Source organism: Patiria miniata, unplaced genomic scaffold (assembly GCF_015706575.1).
Source record: "Patiria miniata isolate m_02_andy unplaced genomic scaffold, ASM1570657v1 HiC_scaffold_8, whole genome shotgun sequence".
Classification (NCBI taxonomy): domain Eukaryota; kingdom Metazoa; phylum Echinodermata; class Asteroidea; order Valvatida; family Asterinidae; genus Patiria; species Patiria miniata.
This window is the reverse complement of record NW_024037075.1, coordinates 3,978,596-3,997,808: the sequence shown is the minus strand read 5'-3', so window position 1 is coordinate 3,997,808 and position 19,213 is coordinate 3,978,596. Positions and strand designations below refer to the sequence as shown.

Below are 19,213 nucleotides of genomic sequence, written 5' to 3'. Positions count from 1 at the left end.
AACTCATAATTCTCAAATAGATTGCTTTAATATAATACATAGAACGTAAAACAGACTATATGAGCACTAAACTATTCACATTCAAGAAAGAGAACATTCACTACTTTGAATAGAGCAGTGTACTTACTCCAAGGCACACGTTTCTTGAATTGCCACGGAAGCTACGAAAATCAAGCAGGTTAGGATGGACGTAACATCTCGTAGGACATAGTTGGCCATCCCAACTTCCCAAAAGATGAACGGAGGAAACAGAACCAATCGCCCGTCGGCGAACCGAGGAAGAATTGCGCTTCTAACAAGTTTCAGCAGCTTCCAAGTCCGTATTTGAATTAATAGAATGAACACCCAGCTTCTCTACTTGTCTTTGCTACGAACCTCCTTGCCGCGTTTGGAAAGATGTCGGCCAATACAGGCCTTTTATTTGATCTGGATTCTGCAAGTGCAGCAGTTTTTCGAAGCATTGTCTTAACTTAGATTTACTTTCTTTAGAAACAGTGAATGTTTATGATTGGACCCATCTGTGACAAACCATTTCATAATGAATATGACGTCATCAGTATCGTTTTATACAAACACCAGCTGTTCCGTTTATTGACACAGGTAAACATGGTAAATTACACACTTCATTTAATTTAATTAATTAACTTTCAAAAGTCATTTAATTTCAGACAACCTGTTAACAGTCTGTTTGGTCTAGTTTAATTGATTTATCACAGACTACCGGCTGGCGCATGGCCTTATGAAACCACAAGATTCGGTTGTCAATTAAAAATTTAAAAATCAAGTCCATTCAATGCCCGATTGAAAATCGGATTCTCTTCTGATCTTCTGCACCCAAGTCCAGTTCCACCACTTTATTTCGAGTTAAACATTCTTTAGCGCGCCTATGGGACCATGGATAATATTTGTCTAATATTTTTGTTCTTTATAATGGGGAAATCAATGAACCTGTACAAAGTGCATGTAATAATCTTTAATAAGGATGAAACGTTTCTTGCAGAACTAATGTTTTGTAGCTTATCATTAGCTACAAATGACAAAGCACTATTCACAGTACATGTATATGACCAAATATACACAGTAGAACAAACTTGGGAAGTCAGTCTGTTTTGAAGGAGCTTTTTTTTCACTGTACATGAACATGTAATGCAGCACAAGTTAAAAAATGGCCTAAGATAGACGCTCCAGCGATTGGCATTTATTCCAAACATCTCTCTTATGATCCTTGAAGTTTCCAAGTACATGTACATTCAGTAAATGTCTCCCACAGGTTCAACAGCGCTGTCTCATGTTGTGCTATCTCCACCACCAGCCTATGTAAAAAGAGGAGTGAGAATGCAAACGAAAATTAGCAACCTTACTCTGGATTTGTAGCACAAATGAAAGAGCATCAAAGTAAAATACGTGGGGGTGGTCTATTTTACTTTTGATATATTCTGCTATTTTGCAAAGCTACGAACAGAAATTTCAAGAATATCTCACAATAACATTAAGTTGCATATTCTGTTGTTTTTCCATCCAATAACCAAGAGAAGTGCAGAGTTTTTGTACAGAAACATAATTTAGTCAGTTTCATTATTCACTTACATTGTAAGCGGCCATTTCTCTGCGTAGTTCCTGTATGACTGACGCTAGTGCTTCAGGATTGACACCCAGCTCACACAGCTTGACAGCTATGGCTAGGGTCCCTGAGTCTAGACCAGTCTCAAGTAGCTTGGACATCTCACTAACAGCTGAGTCAATGAAATGAAAAATACAAAGATCAGTAAAATGAATAATAATTAAAGATCAATGTATCACAAGCTCAACAGTTCAAGCAGTCAATCCTAGGCCATGTTTGCAAAGTCACATGCTATACAGCACAAAGAACATAATTACAGGGTTTCAAGTCACCAACCGGCAACTCGACCCAAATCAACTCGGACCCAGACCTACTCGGACCCAGACCAACACCAACCAAGACCAACTCAGAGCCAGACCAACTCGGACCCAGACCGATTCGATTGTGACCCGGTACCCAGAAGACCAATCATGCCAATAATAATATAACAACGCTCAAATGGCAATGAGACTGAGCGATATTTATTTATACTGAACCTATACGCCATTGTGGCAATTGGGTATTGCTACTTATTTAAGGATTTCTTCCACTTCAGTTTCAAACGTTCTTTCAAAATACTGCGCATCGAGTTGGGACCGAGTTGACAACTTCACTTGCCACAATCTTGCGCCGGACAGAATTCACTGCAATATACTGGACACTAGCCTGTGAGTTAATGCCAACCTCTTTATAAATCTTTACTTACTGTCCATGACTTCTCTTGCAGAATACGCAGAGTCGTCATCAGCTTTTCCTTGGGTCATTTTCGCAACAAAATCTCGAAACCGTCCACTTGATTTGACCGCTTCCGTGTTTTCTGCACAGCGCCCTCATGAGCCCGTTGCGCGATAATCGCGACCCGGTAGGCGGGGTAAACGAAAGTGGGGGGGGGGGGGGGTGTTACGCACTGGGAAAGAATTCCATACCTGGACATCATTTGACACCCTGTGCACAAACCCTATAAGACTTGTCTAAAAAATTCTTAGTGTTTTCTCAGTACATGTAAATGGTTCAATATTTTTCAGGACATGTTATCGCTTTCTGATGATGGGTCATTTGCAGGGAAAAATAAACGATGGCCATTAATGGAATTCTTTCCACGCATTAATTGTTTTCGCATAAATTTACAAACAAAAAAATGCACTAAGAAGTATCTGAAATCAAGGAAGTAAAATTAAATCCAGCAGTACACCCAATATCAGTGTCCTTTATATTCAAATGTTTTAATCAGTTTTGGACGCAATGCAAACATTATAAATGCCCAAAAAAGTTTGACGGTTGTGGATTCCATATTGTTTGAATCAAAATCATACATCATGTACATGCACTGTATAGCTTCTAAATACAAATGTACTTATCAATGACTCTCTGGACATTTTTACCTGGACGGATTGTGATGTTAGGAGCTTCTTTGTATTTATATACAGGAAAAAAAAACACATTTTCAGCAGGATGTATATACACACAATAGTTACAATCTTTTCAAATTAACTCAAAATCGGCATGTCACACTCTCAATGAATACCCAATTATGAACAATCACCTCCTTGCATCTTTTACACCCTTTTTGGTTTCAATCCATAGAAAAGTTCCTGCATGCTCGACTATTGTTTTAAATTTAACTTCTGTATTTACACACTCTCAAAATTTAAGCATTATTTACAAAATATAAACGAAGCCACTTTAAGCTCAACTCATAAATGTATTGCGAGGCAGAACATGGTGAGTGGGGGGGGGGGGGGAAGGGGGGTGGTAGAGGAAGTTGGATGGTGGGAGTAGGCTTTGTGGTGGGTTGGGTAGACATGGACAAATGTCAGGGTCATATACCTTGAATTAACGGTACAAACCTACCAGGGCAAGTTTATCCAAAATAATATACGCCAAGGATGAGATTTTCAATTTAAAAAAGTCTGAAAACTGGATGAAAGGTCTGAAAGATGCATTTCTTTTTATACTGATAATGTCTTTCTCTCTGATTCAAAAAGTCTGATTTTAGACAAGTCTGAAAACTCTCATGCCTGATACATGTATGTATCCAACAAGTTTCCAAGATCCGCAAAGTGCAAACGTTTCCCATAAAGGTATTACTCCACCACCTCAGCAGCTTTGTGCTTAAATATTCCTCTTTTTTTTGCCAAACTGAACAGCTCTCGATACTTTGAGTCTTTGCCAGTCATTAAATAAGGGGGCAGTTGCAGGAAAGCAATTCACAGACATCTTCATACATAAATCAATACTATTTGTTGAACTAAGAGACAAATATCGGAGTATTTTCCTTCATCGTGACCCTGTTGGTGATGTCTCTCTCATTAGGTTGACCTAGGAGCGTTGGACCACCTGTCAGCTCTAGAGGCGTGCTGTCAATGTTGATATGACGACTCTGGAAGGTCTGGCAAAATTTGAAAAAAGAAGAGGAAATTATCATTAATTGTTAAAATTCGATTTTTAAAGTCTGTCAGAAAAGGAAATTATCAAGAGTTATTGAAATTGCAATATTCAATTTTATAAACTGATGTCAGGAAGAGTTGGCATAGTACCAGAAGTTTATGTTGCTGTCAGCTTAATCCTACGAATCACCATGCAAAAATCCTAAGTTCACGACAAAATATCACAGGAAAGAGTGCTATGATTTCAGAGCACAGGACTTTTTTATTGCTATACTTACTGTTGTTTGAAGGTTGGAGAGATCTGTGCTGTGGTAGGTGTCTCTGCAATAAGAAATTGAAACGAATCATGAGGATATAGTGTCATATCTCTATTGGGATAAGGGAAGTTGTTTAGGATGGTTTACAAGTGTAAACAGAACATCGATCTGTTTTGTCTGACATGACTTTTGGACAAACATTCCAGCAATTAAAAGTGTGAAACATCTCAATATAGAGCCATCTCACAATGATTTCCCTGTTAACAATTCTGCCAGTGATGATATTAGAACTACTTACGAGTCTAGGAACTCCGTCTGTATTCTGGAGGCTTTGATGCTCAAGTCTTGATCGGTCTTGGCAGTCTATGAAATGAAACACATGAAAAGAAAAGTGACATGCCACATCTTGGTAAATCAGTAACGAAATTATTCCTGGATGAAGAAAAAAATACTGGAAAGCCATCTTAGACAGGTTTAGCTTACCTTGAGTAAGGCATAGTTGGATGTGCGTGCCACGTAGTTATCCCACCTCTTGATGGCTTTCTCTTTCTGGCGATGATTCTCACGGATCTGAATAGTAAAGACAAATCAATTAGTTACCTTTTTCTATCAATACAAGAAAACAAAAACTACCAAGTGTGATGCAAAGAATTGTGATTTTTTTTGGTGGTTCCTGCAAGACGTACAAAGTCCAAATCAAGACGACGTGCTCAGGTGCAGTCTTTTTAACCAATACACCAATGCACTTGCCAGGATTTCTATGCAGGATTCACAAGTTGCTTATTTTCTCCATAGGTTTACTCACCTCGGCATACATCTCCTGTTCTTCCAACAGATCCTGCTGTAGTTGTGACTCTAACATGTCTACTTGAGTGTCAGCTACGTTAATGGCCAACTCCTCAGTGGTTCTGTTGATTACTGACAGGGCTTCCTACAAGGAGAGGAAATGATTGAATGGATCAGGTTTAGAGGAACTCTACACGGCACTGTGTGGCGTACTTACAACAGCCACATTTGCAGGACTTTTGGGGAACATTACAACAAAACGACATAAACTGGCTAGTATGACGTTGATGTTAGACTTGACATTGGAATTCAGATAGAAGTCGACATCAACCTACCTCATCAGGAGTAACCGGTCTAACGCCTTCTTGCTCCAGCTCCGAAGTCACCTCCTTCCAAACCTCCCCTTGCTTGAAATCTAGATACTTCTCGATGATACACAACGTGACCTGGTCGTCGGTAGACAAGCTAGGATGGCTATCGAATCCAATCTTGCAGAAGAGGGCGTAGATTTTGGCTCGCATGTTCTCAAAAACGTCAACGATGGCTTGGCTGCGGGAGTTGGCTGGTAGAGGTACAATGCCTGCGCTCTCTTGGACTACACCCATCAGAGGCTTCTTAGTGTCTGGCGGTGGAAAAATAGACAAGAAAAAGTGAAGTACAACCCAAAACGACCTTTGCCACTTGACCTAGGCATGCTCGTTGATTGTGTGATTAGACAACTGCTTTATAATTAGTGTGTTCTAGTCACTTGTGAGAAAACTTTTTAAAATTCTCTAACTGTGGTTTAATATAAAATTACATTGGAGGCAAGTAACATAAACTTAACATCTTCTCAATACAAAACTCCATCAAAAGTCATTAATGCCGGACTGGAAGGGCTAGCCTGTTGTCCCCTGACTGATTGTATCACTGAGACTTAATATTAATGCCCTGTTCGGATCCACCTCAACCTAGTTTGTTTTACCTGCGATGGTTCCATTTTCTTTCCTCCCTACACCCAGTGCTTGCTCCTCCTGTTTCCAGATCTTAATGAGCAGGGATGCCACCGTTGTGTTCTTATCACTCCTCCATGCCAGCATGTGAGCTACTGTCTTGGCGTTCTCACATAGATCCAGCAAGCAGCCTAGGATCAGGTTGTGCATATTGGCTGAACAAGTCTAAGGAAAGTAAGAAGATACAAAAAATTAGGATAAACAGTGCCCTAGGACTAGACGGTGCATGCTTGCTAAACATGTCTAGATGATGGACAGGGACCAAAAAAGACAACTACCAAATAAATGCAAGTTTCCAATTAAAGAAGCTCTTCAACCAGCTAAAAGGACGGAAACAGCAAACCACCATCGACCAGAACAAGTAGCATCTGACAATAAAGTGCCGCAACTTTACGATTAGAAGAACATTTCTGTCATGAGTGCACATGCGTAATTTTTTTTCTTCGAATATTCAAACAGGCATAAAGTTATTTGAATATTTGGTTGATGATCGAATAGTCAAATATTTGGTATATTCAGGACAGCCCTTCTCTAAGCCCTGTGGTTAAGCAGGGCAATCCCTGAAATTCAAGCTGTGTCAAGCCCAAGAGATGCAACCAACCTGCAGTAAATCCAACAAGCAGAAGACACCCTGCCCTTCCAGAAACATATCCTCATTGAGATAAGCTCCTACCACACAACACCAGATAGTATCGACTGTAGCTAGCATCATACGATGGTAACCCAGACCGTTACACAACTTCTTCGGGTTGGTCTTGAGGTACTGAAGGACAACCTTCACTCCTTTCTCTCCGTATAACTCCTGGATAAAATAAAAATTAGAGACTTGAGAGGATAAGAATAATCATCTGTGGGTTGACTCGGGTATAATCTTTCTCTCGACACAATACCTGGGAAAGGAGAAATTGAGACTGATAACCGACAGATGGACATGAGGGGAAAAACATTTGGAAAATACAGACGGATGAGGAGGCATCTTGTACATTTCCGACTGTTTAAGGATTTGTTGAAAGGATCATCGAGGGATGATTTCAACATTCAGTCGATAAAAAATCACCATACTTAAGACGGAATCTTGAAATCAATGACACATGCATTTAGAAACTTAGGAAGATTGATGAGGTATTTGGCAAAGTCTCGGCTGGGGGGTGGGGTAGAAAAGGGGATATGGGATCGGAAGAGAGCTTTTACCTTCCGATGAATATCTCCTTCACACAGGACGGACAGGATAGACAACATATCAGACTGCATCTCAACATCAACGACATCGTCGTCACTCTCAGAATGACTGGCACTCAGCAAAATATCTACAGTCAAAACAAACACAAAAGATTTCAAAGATTTGATAATGCAGAAACGAAAGAAAATTAGGAAAGAAACCAATTCCTTGTGGGTTCACAACTTTTGACCTCAAATGAATACACCACTTTGAATATAAAAATACTTTAAAATTTTCTTAGTCTTTATATTTAAAATTAGAAGGAAAAAAGAAAAATGACACAAGTTGGACATTTCATCGATGGTCCATCCAATCTGTGATTTGCAGAGATATTTGACAATTACCAAGCATTTGATTGATAGCTCCTTGATCCACAAAGTCCTGAGTGACTGCAGACTCTCCGATACTGACGATGCTCCTCATGAGATGGAGACAGAATCGCATCTGAGCTCGCTTGTTGCCACGGCCACCGCAACCATGGAAGGCATTACCGTGACCTGCAAAATCCTCTGTGGGGGAGGATATAAGACAGAAAGATGAAAATCTGTAGCTTTTGTTGATTTAAAATAAGGCAGTCTTAAATTTGTAGTTAACTGGAAGTCCCTATGATGAATGACACATAGGATTGTCATTTGTGACAAGGATTTGGTTTCTGATAACCTGCCTCCCACTACCTCCCAAGCAAAAATTCTGACAAATTGGAGGAACCTCATCATAGCACTGGATAGCTCTGTTGGTAAAGCACCAGCATGGCAATCTGGCGGTCAAAGGTTCAAACCCTACTTTAGTCAACTAATGTATGATAATAAACACACTTACCTTTGCCAACACACCACTCCAAAACCAGAAGCAGTCTAGTATTTCCTTGGCAAGTCATGTAATCTTGAACACACAGCGGTGCGATGGTACACAGGGCACTCATAGCATGCAGCTGGATCTCTTCAAATTGAGCTGGAGTCCACTCCTGGGGCTGGGAGACCGTCTCGTTGCCTCGGACGTAGGAGAAGAGAGCCAGTAGGACATGGCCTTCGGAAAGTAACTGTAGAGGAAAGATTGAAAAATTACATCCACAGTTCGGACAATTGCTATCCAATTCATGCAATCTGTTGTCTTGTAGTTTGGACATATCCAAACAGCAAGTACATGAAGCTGTGGACAGTGGAGAGAAAATGCGATAAACATTTGAGATACGTGTATCTCAAACATAGATACATAGATGTATCTCAAACTATGATACATAGATCCAGGATTTGTCTGTCCAATTGTCATGGACGTTTCTTAAAAATGCAAGGAAAGGTGACCATCCATTGGGAAATGTGGTAGGGATAAGAAACAGACTGCTGCAACAAAATGAACAAACAGTTTATAAATTCAACTGATTCCTTATTTCCATTGCATGCAAGTCAAACAAAAAACAAAATGCATTACTTACCGGGACCATAGAGACATCTTTGGACAGAACAATGATGATGTTGATCAGTAGTTTCTTCAGCTCAAAATCCTCAATACTCTGTATGGGTACAAAATTGCAAAACAATGTTTCCTTGAAAAACAAATGTGCGCAATTAGAAAGGATTGGATTGTTCAAAGTTTACAAACGAGGTGGCTATAAAAGGTATGTGTAAACTGTTCCATAAGTCTTGCTCCGGCAACTGTATTGCTCAAACTGAGCATGCATGAATGATGACCTTCAAGCCTAACTTCTGAGGAGAAAAAAACCAAAACTTACTGTGCCAAGTTTCAGATGTCTGACAAGAGCATTGTGACTTCGCACTTCTTGAAATGTTGCAAAGAGGATTAGCTGCTTAGCGAAACCTGTCTCCTAAAAAATGAAAATAACAAAATGCAGAATGGGAACAGTGAAAAACGTTTTCAAGAAACTTGAATTGCTTACACATGAAAACTTACACTGTTTAGAATCTGTTAAGAGTCTGGCTCCTAGATTTTGAACGATAACTTACAATGAATGGAGCCTGGGGACAGACTGTTGCAATCAGAGTGGCGATCACTAACAGGTCATTCCTGCAAGAAACAAAAAAAGTTTGAAATTTATTTTAAAAATCACAGACAGATCAGTATTACATGTACAAATGTTCCTGTCTCAAAATGAGTATATAAGATAGAGTGACTTCAAAGCTTAGAGAAGCAATGGAGATCACTGGTCTTACTTGGGAAGCTTCTTACCTTAACTGTCGATCATAGTGGCTGAAACCTGATGTCATTTGTTGAGAAAATGCCTCCTGGAGAGCTCTGTACAAAAAAAATAACATAATCATGAGACATGCGTTATCACCTAATGAAACAGTGTTCCTAGCAGGATATCAAACCATGGCCTGCATGGGTGGCAGGCAAGGAAAGAATAAATCTTTTTTGTCTGAATCACCTGGATACTTCCGGTAGCATCTATGGGAAGTGGGTTCAGCCGATACGCAAGCTTAATCAAAGTAATAGATCATAGCTTGAAGTTGTTTTAGTGACTAGGAAATCTTACTTAATGCAGATGAAGGAGCTGAGCTGCTCTGCAACGTCCTCCTTGTTCCCATTCTCCAGGAGATTCCACAGGATCTCAATGGACCGGAACAGTAACCTAATATACAAACACAAATCAATACCTTAAACTGTACCAAAGCATTACTCAGAAACTGTGACATTTAATTGTCTGCTTATGAACTGTCAGTGGTAAAAACTTGTAAACAAGGCAACCTCCACTGTTATGCTGTGAACTTACCTTCCAGTAGGTTCTGGATCATTCATGCGGCTACATATGCGGCTTGCGGCTTCCGCAGCCAGCATCTTATCACAATTGGGTGCTGAGAATGCTGACAGGTTCTGCAGCAGGTCCAGTATCTGAAGCTTTACGTCAATATCTTGCTCGAGCAGAGCCAAGGACTAAAAGCACCAAAGAATGAAAAATAATAGGTAGTGTGTTATGAAATCAAATATCCTACTTATTTTTCACCGAAACTGGGCTCTAAACTAATGGCTCTGGAATCTACTTGGAACAAATAAGTAGCACCTATTTCAGGCTGCCATTCCACCGTCGAACCCAACCAAAAGGTCGGACCTGAATAGATTTTTAGTTTCTGATAGCAGGTGAACGAAATGTACTTAGTTTCCATTGACTAAACCCCAGAGTTGTTCTGATGACTGCAGCAGTTGCTCTTTCGACGTCACTCCAACTGTCAAATGTGGAACTGAATTCAAATTTGTTGAATAATTTTGGTTCAGTGTGACTCTTAAGCCAAGGAACCGTACTGGGTATATATTGAGATACTTTACCTTAACTAACGTCTCAGCAACATCACTCTTCTCAACCATGGCCATGTTGTAAGCTCTAGAAGCTGCTTGATGGTCTTGGACTTGTTGTTTAGGCAACTCATTGCTGAAAATACTGAGCAGGGTTGATGACAACTGAAGACGAACCTCCTTACTCGGCACTCTCATCAGGTAACCTAGGTAACAGAACAACAATCAAGTATGGGTTGTCATCCTTGTGTACAGCACAAGCTGATCTTTTCTATTGAACTGCATGTAGGTTTCTTAATCCTTAAAGCTATAGTCCATCATTTGCAGCCATCCGAAAAGTAACTGGCGTAATTATTGTTGAAAAACAAACTTGGTTGAAAGATAGTAAGGGAATCAAACTCCCTGTGAAATTATTCTTTCTGGGAAGCTTTCATTTTGAAGTAATCAACGAAAGAAGGCATTTCCAACGGTGATTCTTAAGAAGCACCGTAGGAAAATTTAAATTAGTAGTTCGTTTTGTTATTCAGCGCAGCGCGCACAAGTATTGGAACGACGCACACGCGCGTGCGGTTGTTATAATTCGTCGGATCAGTGCGCAACGTCGCGTATAGCTGCAATTCAAAACATGATTCAGTAACTTTTGATTTGAAATTGAGATCTTAGAATGCTGTTTTTCTCGGAATGTACAGCTGAAGCTTAGCTGAAACTTCATCAGGTTAGTTGCTCAGTATCCTTCATTAGATTTTGAACTCTTTTGTTGCTTCAAACGAACAAAATGCACAAATTACAAATGATGGACTGTAGCTTTAAAGAACAGGTCCAGGGAAACTTCTTACCCAGCTGTGAAATGGATTCCACAACAATCTGAGAGTAGGCGGTGCCATCAGATGTCTTTTCCTTCAGAAACGGTAAGCTGGAAAAAGAATTTCATCAAATTGTAAATAAATACCAATAGTATTAAAAACTCTTCAGTGGCGCATTCAGTTTGAAAATCTACATTGTCTGAAAAAAAAGCCATTATTTATGTATGAAAAACTTACCTGCTGATTTTTAGTAGGTCCATCATAGGTTGGATGTACAGGGGATGATCATGCACTCGGTCTGCACAGACGTTCAGAATCTTAAAAACTTGAACGAGATCTTTCATGAGCTTTAGTTGTAATTGTTAAGGATGGTACTATAAAAATGATTGTAGGCTGTATTACACGTAAATTAAATCACTATGTTTTTAATAATTAAAGTGCAATACATTTTAATATGAAGCAGGGCAGTCTAGAGCACTTGTTAGAATTTAAGTTAAATATCATTTATTCTTTCAAAGAATACAATTATTTAAACACTGATGACATGTTTAAGAAAAGGATACAAATCCAGCTTCATAATGACGAATCAGTTTGTGAAGTGCATTCAGATGTCTCTCATGTAACGTTGCCTAATGATTGAAAAACAAACAAAAATGAAATTAAAATTAAACATGTTAAGGTGTCTGCAAGTAAAAAATATTAGTCCCTTTAGCTTATCTGTTAATGTGTAAGTATAAGACACTGCAACTGAACCATAAAGGAAAGAATGTATGTGCTCTGATGCTACTTCTTTGGTTGTGTACAAAATCTATGGAAAGTCTATTGCATTTTAAAGCATTTTCCAACAAAATAATGAAAATTACATATGTTTCTCAGTCCGAGATTCATGTCTTTTCCATATTTTTTGCAATGACTGACCATCATAACCGGTAACTGAGAAAACATAAAATCAGAAATGATTTAGCATGACAAGACACTGCAACTGACCAATCGTCTGGTCACAATTCAGTTCAATGACGCCACTTTCATGTCACTTTGTTCTGTTGTTACTTTTTACGTAAGTTCCAAATTCCCATGGCCGGCAGCCACCATTAAACTTGCGGTGAAAACATCCAAGTGAAAGTGAACGTGTCGTGGGGTCGCGGTGTAAACTTTAGGCCTAGGGCTAGCCTGGCCTACCCTGTTTACTTTAAAGCCTGTGAACAACTTACTGAATGAGGGTCTGTAAGGAGCTTGATGACTTTGCTGTAGTTGACAGCTTGAATCTTAACACCCTGTCAAAAGTTCAAAGAAATGATTATGACTTTTTGTTTATTTATAAATCACAAATAAACGTTTATTTCTGTAAAAATTCCATTTGCAATTGCAATCCAACTTGGCTGGCAAACTGTTTTTCTGGGATTTTTCTTGGTTATTTTAACCACTAAACTATCATTTATCAAAATATATATCATGTTTTTGCAAATACATTTAATGTGGTGAAAACCTACAAATCTTGAGTCTTATTATTGTTTTTACTCACCTTTTTAATCCCGATGTCGTCATCTCGAATGACATGTTTCACCACCGGCAGTGGCGGTTTTTGCACGGCACCCGAGGCCATTGCAGTACTGTGTCGTGTGACTTTTTGCTAAACTTTTCTTTCAGTTTCAACTTACTGTAGTACTGTTAGGGTTATTCCCACTTATTATTTACATTTAAAAACTGACAACATACTGTAACATTCTACATTTTAATGCAGTTCAACTGACTTATCTACACACACAATTTACACTGTATTAATTTACGAAAGCAGCTCTTGAATTTTAACGTCGCTGAATGAAACTGAAGGGTTTCCCGTGAAAACAGTCGCCATTTTGATGTTGCTAAGGCAAATAATCACTGGTACCCTGATCACGTAAAGTAACACGAATGTGTTGGAACCAGCTAACTACAGCACGGCAGGAATTGAGAACGGAAGCCTGACGCATCAACACATTTCGAGGTATATATAGTTTGTTTGGCCAGGAGGCCGACTAAAATTTGCCACACACATTTGCACATTTGGGGCGGGTCAAACGTTGAGAGAATAAAAAGGGGGGGGGGGGGAGGGTTCCATGGCGAGTACGTACCGGCATCCTCAAGTTCATCAAAAAAGCCCGTTGCGCCTTTTTTTCTAATGAAAAAAGAGTATCTTTTTCTCTTGATTTTTTTAACTAGCTAGAAAAACATTAATAATAATGTCATGTTAACCCATCAAGAGATATGGGGAAATGCGGGGGGGGGGGGTGTACTTTCGGGGTGGGGGGTGGCTGAAAAAAGACCCGGCGTTTTCCAAAAATTTGTTCAAAATCTTTACCAACAACACTTTTTTTTTATGAACATCAAAAGCATGATGAGGGTGAATACTATGAAAAGACGGGTCCTTCTTCTTTCTTGATGTTTTTACTTTATTTTCATCATGTACTCTGTATTTTTTGGTCACAGTCAGTGTAATAACAACAAATTTAACTGTCAAGTTGTAAAGGTAACAAACATAAGTTTAATGACATGCATCACATTTTGGAATAGTTTTTTTTTCTTAAAAATATGATAGAATCATTCACTTCACTATTTAGAATTTAATATGATGTTTGAAAAATATATTAGAATTTAAGTATAAAGTTTTAAATCTATGTACTGCTAGCTAGGTTTTTAAAAGACATAAACAAAATTAAGCAGCCGCTTTTAGTTGTACTTCACTTATATTTCCCTTTTTTCAACTTCTGCAGATTACAATTGATGACAATTCTACCATGTCATACAGAAGTAACAAATGGAAATTAACATAACTCCCTCTCTCTCTTACAGACCAACAAAATACACGAAAATGACTGTTTTGTTACTCACTTTTTTAAGCTGAATGTTTATATTTCTGATTATCTATGCTCGATATTGTTCTTTAAAAAAAACAGGAACACTTACTCTTCTTGAGAAGGCACAGGGATAGCTAGTACATGGGGCAAATATAATTGGCAAGCGATAATCAGATTTAATAATCCGAGCAAGGAAGAAGGCAAATTCCTTTTCTTTACTGGAATTGGCGTGGCATGTCTTTATTTTTTATTTATATCTAGACGTTTTGGCCCACATGTCCGGGTTGTCACCGAGTTTTTCCTTCAGTTCAGCTGTGCAATCCGAAAGTCTCTTCACAACACTCTAAAAAAACAAAAACATAGGAGATGGAATGAGATCAAATACAGAACATTAAAACATAATGTATAATGTTGTTTGTTTTAATTCAGGCATGTCAGACATTTTTAAATATTTTTAATATTTAATTGGCAAAACTCAGCAACTAACCTGCGACAGTTTTATGAGTTTACAGTTGTCCTCCAGCTGTTGAGGTGTCCTACAGCCAACGACGACTGAAGCAGCGCCCTCTTGTGACAAGATCCAGGAGAGGGCAGCCGATGACATCGGGATGTTCTCCTTGTTACACAAATCACGAATGTCATTTATTGCCTGCAAAATAGAAAGAATTTTAAAGACATACATTACAAGAAATATCAATAAGATATCAAGCTTTGACGTTTCTTGACAAAATAAACAGTAAAGGCAATGCAGTTAGACTCTACCTGAGCTACAGTTTGAGCTAAGAAATTTATAATTAATCAGGTGCCTCTTATAGCCAAATAGACAAATCAAACCAGTCATTTTGCCTTTCCTGGAATGGCAGACTTCTTCTCCTGCATTAATAATGACAAATTTTTACTGTCCTTTCAATTACTTATTTTTGCTTCCTTTCTTAATTCTAGGCTTCCACTCCACGAAGCAAATTGTGGTCCCAAGAAATTTGTTTATTTCTTGACCATTATGGGAAACCCACCTTGAATGTTTCTTCCTCTGCTCCTTTCTGTTCATGTCTCGACAGGTTGGTACTATCCGAGCTGAAATGACGAGTCCTCCTACGTCCCTCCGGCACCTCTGATGCATTATGGAACCTCCCTGTCAGTAGACCTTGTTGTAGTGGTGAGTAGGCAAGGACCGATAGGCCGTGCTGTCGGATGGTTGGCAGAATATTGTATTCAATAGCTCGCCACAAAAGGCTGTAGGGAACCTAGATGGGTATAGAATAATGAATCTGAAATGGTAAATATTATTGAAAGCAAAAAATAATCAGTAGTTGAACATTTACTGATTTTTTTCCTTTTATGCTGTTATGCAATTTCCGGGAGTAAAATCAATGATGTATGCTCACAATTTCAATGGAGAACTGCACGCCAATGTATCAGAGTCATGGAAACTTGAACTTTTATTCTCTACGTTCTTGAATGATAAGGTTTACTAAAAGTCTCAGTGAAGGACTTAGGCTGGCATAGAGGTCATAGGCTGGCCCTTCGGGTTCAGCAAAAATAAAACAGGTTGGATTGTCTTAGTTGGGAACAAAGCACATCTTCCCATCCAAAATGTTCCAGGCTGCTTGATCGTATACCTGTAATGAACAAGGCTTGCCACCGGTAGCAAAGAACTCTTCAATACTCGATGAGCCAAAGTTGCAGATTCCATACTGTCTGATACGACCAAGAGATTTCTGTCGGTTCAACTCTGCCACCGTTTCATGAACATCCCTCATATTCACGGACCAGTGGATCTGCAAGTGCAAAGCATCAGTCATTCATGTTGGGTGGGATTACACAGGCAGTTGCCACTGTTCTCTACTTTTTAAAATTAATTTTAAAAGTCACCTGATAAATGTCTATGTAATCCGTCTGCAATGCTTGAAGACTAGCTGTGAGGGCCTGGAAATGAATAACAGAAAAATACAGAAGTGTTACTGAGTAAGACGTGCCCAGAGTTTGAATAGTTAGTTTGGGTAGATGGGAAAGTTTGGCTGCATGCCATGGCAAGTATCTTTGTCCATACCTGTTCAATATCAGTTGCAGCGTACTCCTTAACCTTTCCCCCTTCATGCCGTCCAAACTTGGATGCAATGATGACATCCTGTCTGCATCCAGCAAGACATCGAGAGAGAACCCTCTCCGACTCATGAAGACCATAAGCCTGAGTAAGAAAGGAATCAAAAGAAATAAAGGGGACATTTTATTTGATTACTCAATTAAGTCCATGTCATATAACAATCCTGGAATTGCATCTGTTAAGTTGACCTTCCATTAAATTATTTTGAGGAAGAATATAATTGGCTTCAATTAGATATGTAGGAATCCTTAGGTGGATTATATTTCAGAATTCAGTCATCTTAGTAACCTGCAGTTGGACCGGTCACCTTGATTTTAACAATTCTTACCTCAGCTGTGTCAAAGAAGTTGACGCCAAGCTCGATGGCTTTATCCACTATTGCCTTGGAAACCTATAAATTTAACAAATTTGAAGCAATTTTATGATTTAAACAATGCAACTATAAAACCTGCATTTTATTAAGTTCTCCACAGTGTAAGAACACACACACATCCTGCACACACATATACACAATGATTCTGCTTTGATACCAATTTGATAATAAACTCAATTTACTGTTTCATCCTGTGCTGGCCAAGTTTCATCTGCTTTGCCGCCATTGAACTGCCAGGTGCCGATGCATATCGGTGATACCATCAAATCACTGCCGGCTAGTGCTACCCTCTCCATAATGAAAACCTACAGAGAAAAACTGTGAATATTTGGCCATGCCGGTTTTGTTTTTGGTATGCGTTGTTTTCACAGAGGCTTTCTCTGATTGACTCATCATGTAGGCCCACCTAAATTGTTATAATTAAAGAAATCAAGCATGGCCAACATGACTGTTGACGTAGTCTGAGCTGAGCCTGTTTAAAAAAAAAAGACCTCTAAAATTACATTTCAATTTTAATAAAGGCCTAGCACATGTAGCAATAGAAAACAAGCGCCAGACAAATATCCAATGCAAAAATATTTCAATACATATCATAAATGCCGGACGTGCCTGAATCAAACAAAAAAACATTTAATGATGATGATTTATCCTAAACAATATAACTTAATGTCCGTTATTATTGTTGAATGATGAACTTGTCATTGAAAATGAAATGTGTGATTGTGATTGTGAATAAAATTGAATTGATTTTTAGGTGGAAGTAAACAAATCCCGGCCTACTCCTAGAACTATGAGGCTCCACGTAGTGGAGCCTCATAGGTTCAGAACCCCGCAAAATTGTTGTCGGCACAAAACACTAATTAAGTACAAAAACGTCCATCCCAACCAAGCCGTTTCCCACAGAACCCCTCCACAGTTTGCCCCTAAACTCCGTACAATACCTCATGACATACTCACGTTATGTGCACCCAACAAACATCGGTGGATTCTGTCGGTTTTTCGGCAAAATGATGAAAAATATGCCTTTTCCGCACTGAGCCAACCTGACACTTGAAATTTGCATGCGCGCAGAATGATCGCAGTCATTTTCGGGTTCGATAGCTCGGAGCGCGCCGTGGGGGGTACGTACTCGCACTTGTACGCATGCGCATACTATCGTTCCGCTCCTACACCATACCCCCCGCGGCGCGCTCCGAGCGATCGGACCGAAAATGACTGCGATCATTCTGCGCGCGTGCAAATTTCAAGTGTTAGGTTGGCTCAGTGCGGAAAGGGCATATTTTCCATCATTTTTGCAAAAAACCGACAGAATCCACCGATGTTTGTTGGGTGCACATAGCGTGAGTATGTCATGAGGTATTGTACGGAGTTTAGGGGCAAACTGTGTAGCGGTTCTGTGGGAAACGGCTTGGTTGGGATGGACGTTTTTGTACTGAATTAGTGTTTTGTGCTGACAACAATTTTGCGGGGTTCTGAACCTATGAGGCTCCACTACGTGGAGCCTCATAGTTCTAGGAGTAATCCCGGCCCAGTATTCACTAATTCAGTTAGCCCCACTAGTGTGGCCGTCGGTATGCTGCGCTGAACCTTTGGCCACACACCGTGGTACCGCGCGCTACTGAGGACGAAGTTTTTCATAAAATTCAGGGCAGTTTCTTACATTTTCAGTTTCTTACTTTCTTATGGTTGTATTCTATGATGTCTCCTATCACTTCTGGGATGTTTAGCATGTGCTTAGGTCTAATGATGTTCCATTTTCCGAGATATTCTTCAATCTTTCTGGAGTCTATATGCACTGGTGAAACGTCTGGTGATGGCAGCCATTTTGAATGGGACAAGAGATGACCTCAAGCTGTGACGTCGCGTGTATGCAAATTGCTTGTCGAGCGCGCGAGGGCGCGAGTTGCAAATGCGACGGCTGTTTCCTGTACCATGCATTTATCGTCAGGGGCCACGTGCACCGATCTCTATTCAGGATCTACGGCACAGGAAACAGCCGTCGCATTTGCAACTCGCGCCCTCGCTCGACAAGCAATTTGCATAAACGCGACGTCACAGCTTGAGGTCATCTCTTGTCACATTCAAAATGGCTGCCATCACCAGACGTTTCACGAGTGCATATGGGCTCCAGAAAGATTCAAGAATATCTTGGAAAATTGAACATCATTACACCCAAGCATCCCAGAAGTGAAAGTTGGGACATCGTAGAATACAACCATATGTAAGAAATTCGCTGTTGAAATTATGAAAACGTCCTCAGTAGTGCGCAGACCACGGTGTGTGGCCTTGGGTTCAGCGCAGCATACCGACGGCCACACTAGTGGGGCTATAATTCAGTAAGCATGGTCATGATGGTAAGGGGGCTGTGTTTTTACTTAATCTTATCCAGGAGGATCATCAAACTAGGTTAAAACTATATAAAATTCTTTTAAAAAAAATGATTACGTAAAAATAATTACTCAGAGTCGGAAGAAAAAGATGTTTTCTGTCACAAACCCTGTGTTGACGTGTTCGTCTGCTCCAGTGTTGGCCTGAATGCACATTAGTCAGGTTTCCTTACCATTTCTTGCTCAGTAGTCGTACAGGGATTTTGGGAACACTACAGGAATTGG

General features: G+C 39.6%; 3 protein-coding genes across 4 annotated transcripts; all 3 read right to left on the bottom strand.

Annotated features, from left to right (window-relative positions):
* Nucleotides 1–561: 561 nt before the first annotated feature.
* LOC119719283 (mitotic-spindle organizing protein 1B-like) lies at nt 562–2,455 on the bottom strand. The gene is made up of 3 exons (XM_038188681.1): nt 2,307–2,455; nt 1,588–1,733; nt 562–1,313 (listed from the first exon to the last, which is right to left on the bottom strand). The coding sequence occupies exons 1-3, from the start codon at nt 2,362–2,364 to the stop codon at nt 1,287–1,289; spliced, it is 231 nt and encodes a 76-aa protein (XP_038044609.1). The 5' UTR covers nt 2,365–2,455; the 3' UTR covers nt 562–1,286.
* Nucleotides 2,456–2,796: 341 nt separating this feature from the next.
* On the bottom strand, nt 2,797–13,176 carry LOC119719419 (cilia- and flagella-associated protein 69-like). The gene is made up of 23 exons (XM_038188859.1): nt 12,813–13,176; nt 12,502–12,564; nt 11,854–11,919; nt 11,528–11,637; nt 11,324–11,400; nt 10,521–10,693; nt 9,970–10,130; nt 9,733–9,828; nt 9,426–9,491; nt 9,203–9,263; nt 8,971–9,063; nt 8,674–8,751; nt 8,061–8,280; nt 7,586–7,750; nt 7,214–7,329; nt 6,624–6,824; nt 5,995–6,187; nt 5,366–5,652; nt 5,050–5,175; nt 4,728–4,814; nt 4,543–4,607; nt 4,266–4,308; nt 2,797–3,989 (listed from the first exon to the last, which is right to left on the bottom strand). Exons 1-23 carry the CDS (start codon nt 12,891–12,893, stop codon nt 3,849–3,851), a joined length of 2,769 nt encoding a protein of 922 aa, XP_038044787.1. The 5' UTR covers nt 12,894–13,176; the 3' UTR covers nt 2,797–3,848.
* Nucleotides 13,177–13,783: 607 nt separating this feature from the next.
* LOC119719782 (aldo-keto reductase IolS-like) lies at nt 13,784–19,182 on the bottom strand. 2 transcript variants are annotated; one of them, XM_038189271.1, is made up of 9 exons: nt 19,098–19,182; nt 16,784–16,906; nt 16,557–16,619; nt 16,175–16,312; nt 15,997–16,050; nt 15,744–15,902; nt 15,138–15,368; nt 14,612–14,773; nt 13,784–14,467 (listed from the first exon to the last, which is right to left on the bottom strand). In XM_038189271.1, exons 2-9 carry the CDS (start codon nt 16,895–16,897, stop codon nt 14,372–14,374), a joined length of 1,017 nt encoding a protein of 338 aa, XP_038045199.1. In that variant the 5' UTR covers nt 16,898–16,906; nt 19,098–19,182; the 3' UTR covers nt 13,784–14,371. The 2 variants fall into 2 exon arrangements, with proteins under 2 accessions (XP_038045199.1, XP_038045200.1); XM_038189272.1 differs by having other exon boundaries at nt 19,061–19,143.
* Between the last annotated feature and the right edge of the window lie 31 nt (nt 19,183–19,213).

Bases quoted from the DNA above. Each gene is read 5' to 3' on its own strand.
- LOC119719283 (XM_038188681.1), bottom strand. From the start codon at position 2,364: ATGACCCAAGGAAAAGCTGATGACGACTCTGCGTATTCTGCAAGAGAA. The intron at 1,734-2,306 runs GTAAGTAAAGAT...TCATTGACTCAG, and splicing joins TGCAAGAGAAGTCATGGACA to CTGTTAGTGAGATGTCCAAG. The intron at 1,314-1,587 runs GTAAGTGAATAA...CTTTTTACATAG, and splicing joins GAGAAATGGCCGCTTACAAT to GCTGGTGGTGGAGATAGCAC.
- LOC119719419 (XM_038188859.1), bottom strand. From the start codon at position 12,893: ATGGCCTCGGGTGCCGTGCAAAAACCGCCACTGCCGGTGGTGAAACAT. The intron at 11,920-12,501 runs GTAAGTTGTTCA...TTCAATCATTAG, and splicing joins TCCTTACAGACCCTCATTCA to GCAACGTTACATGAGAGACA. The intron at 8,752-8,970 runs GTAAGTTTTGGT...GTACCCATACAG, and splicing joins GACATCTGAAACTTGGCACA to AGTATTGAGGATTTTGAGCT.
- LOC119719782 (XM_038189271.1), bottom strand. From the start codon at position 16,897: ATGGAGAGGGTAGCACTAGCCGGCAGTGATTTGATGGTATCACCGATA. The intron at 15,903-15,996 runs GTGACTTTTAAA...TTGCACTTGCAG, and splicing joins ATTACATAGACATTTATCAG to ATCCACTGGTCCGTGAATAT. The intron at 15,369-15,743 runs GTATACGATCAA...ATACCCATCTAG, and splicing joins GCAAGCCTTGTTCATTACAG to GTTCCCTACAGCCTTTTGTG.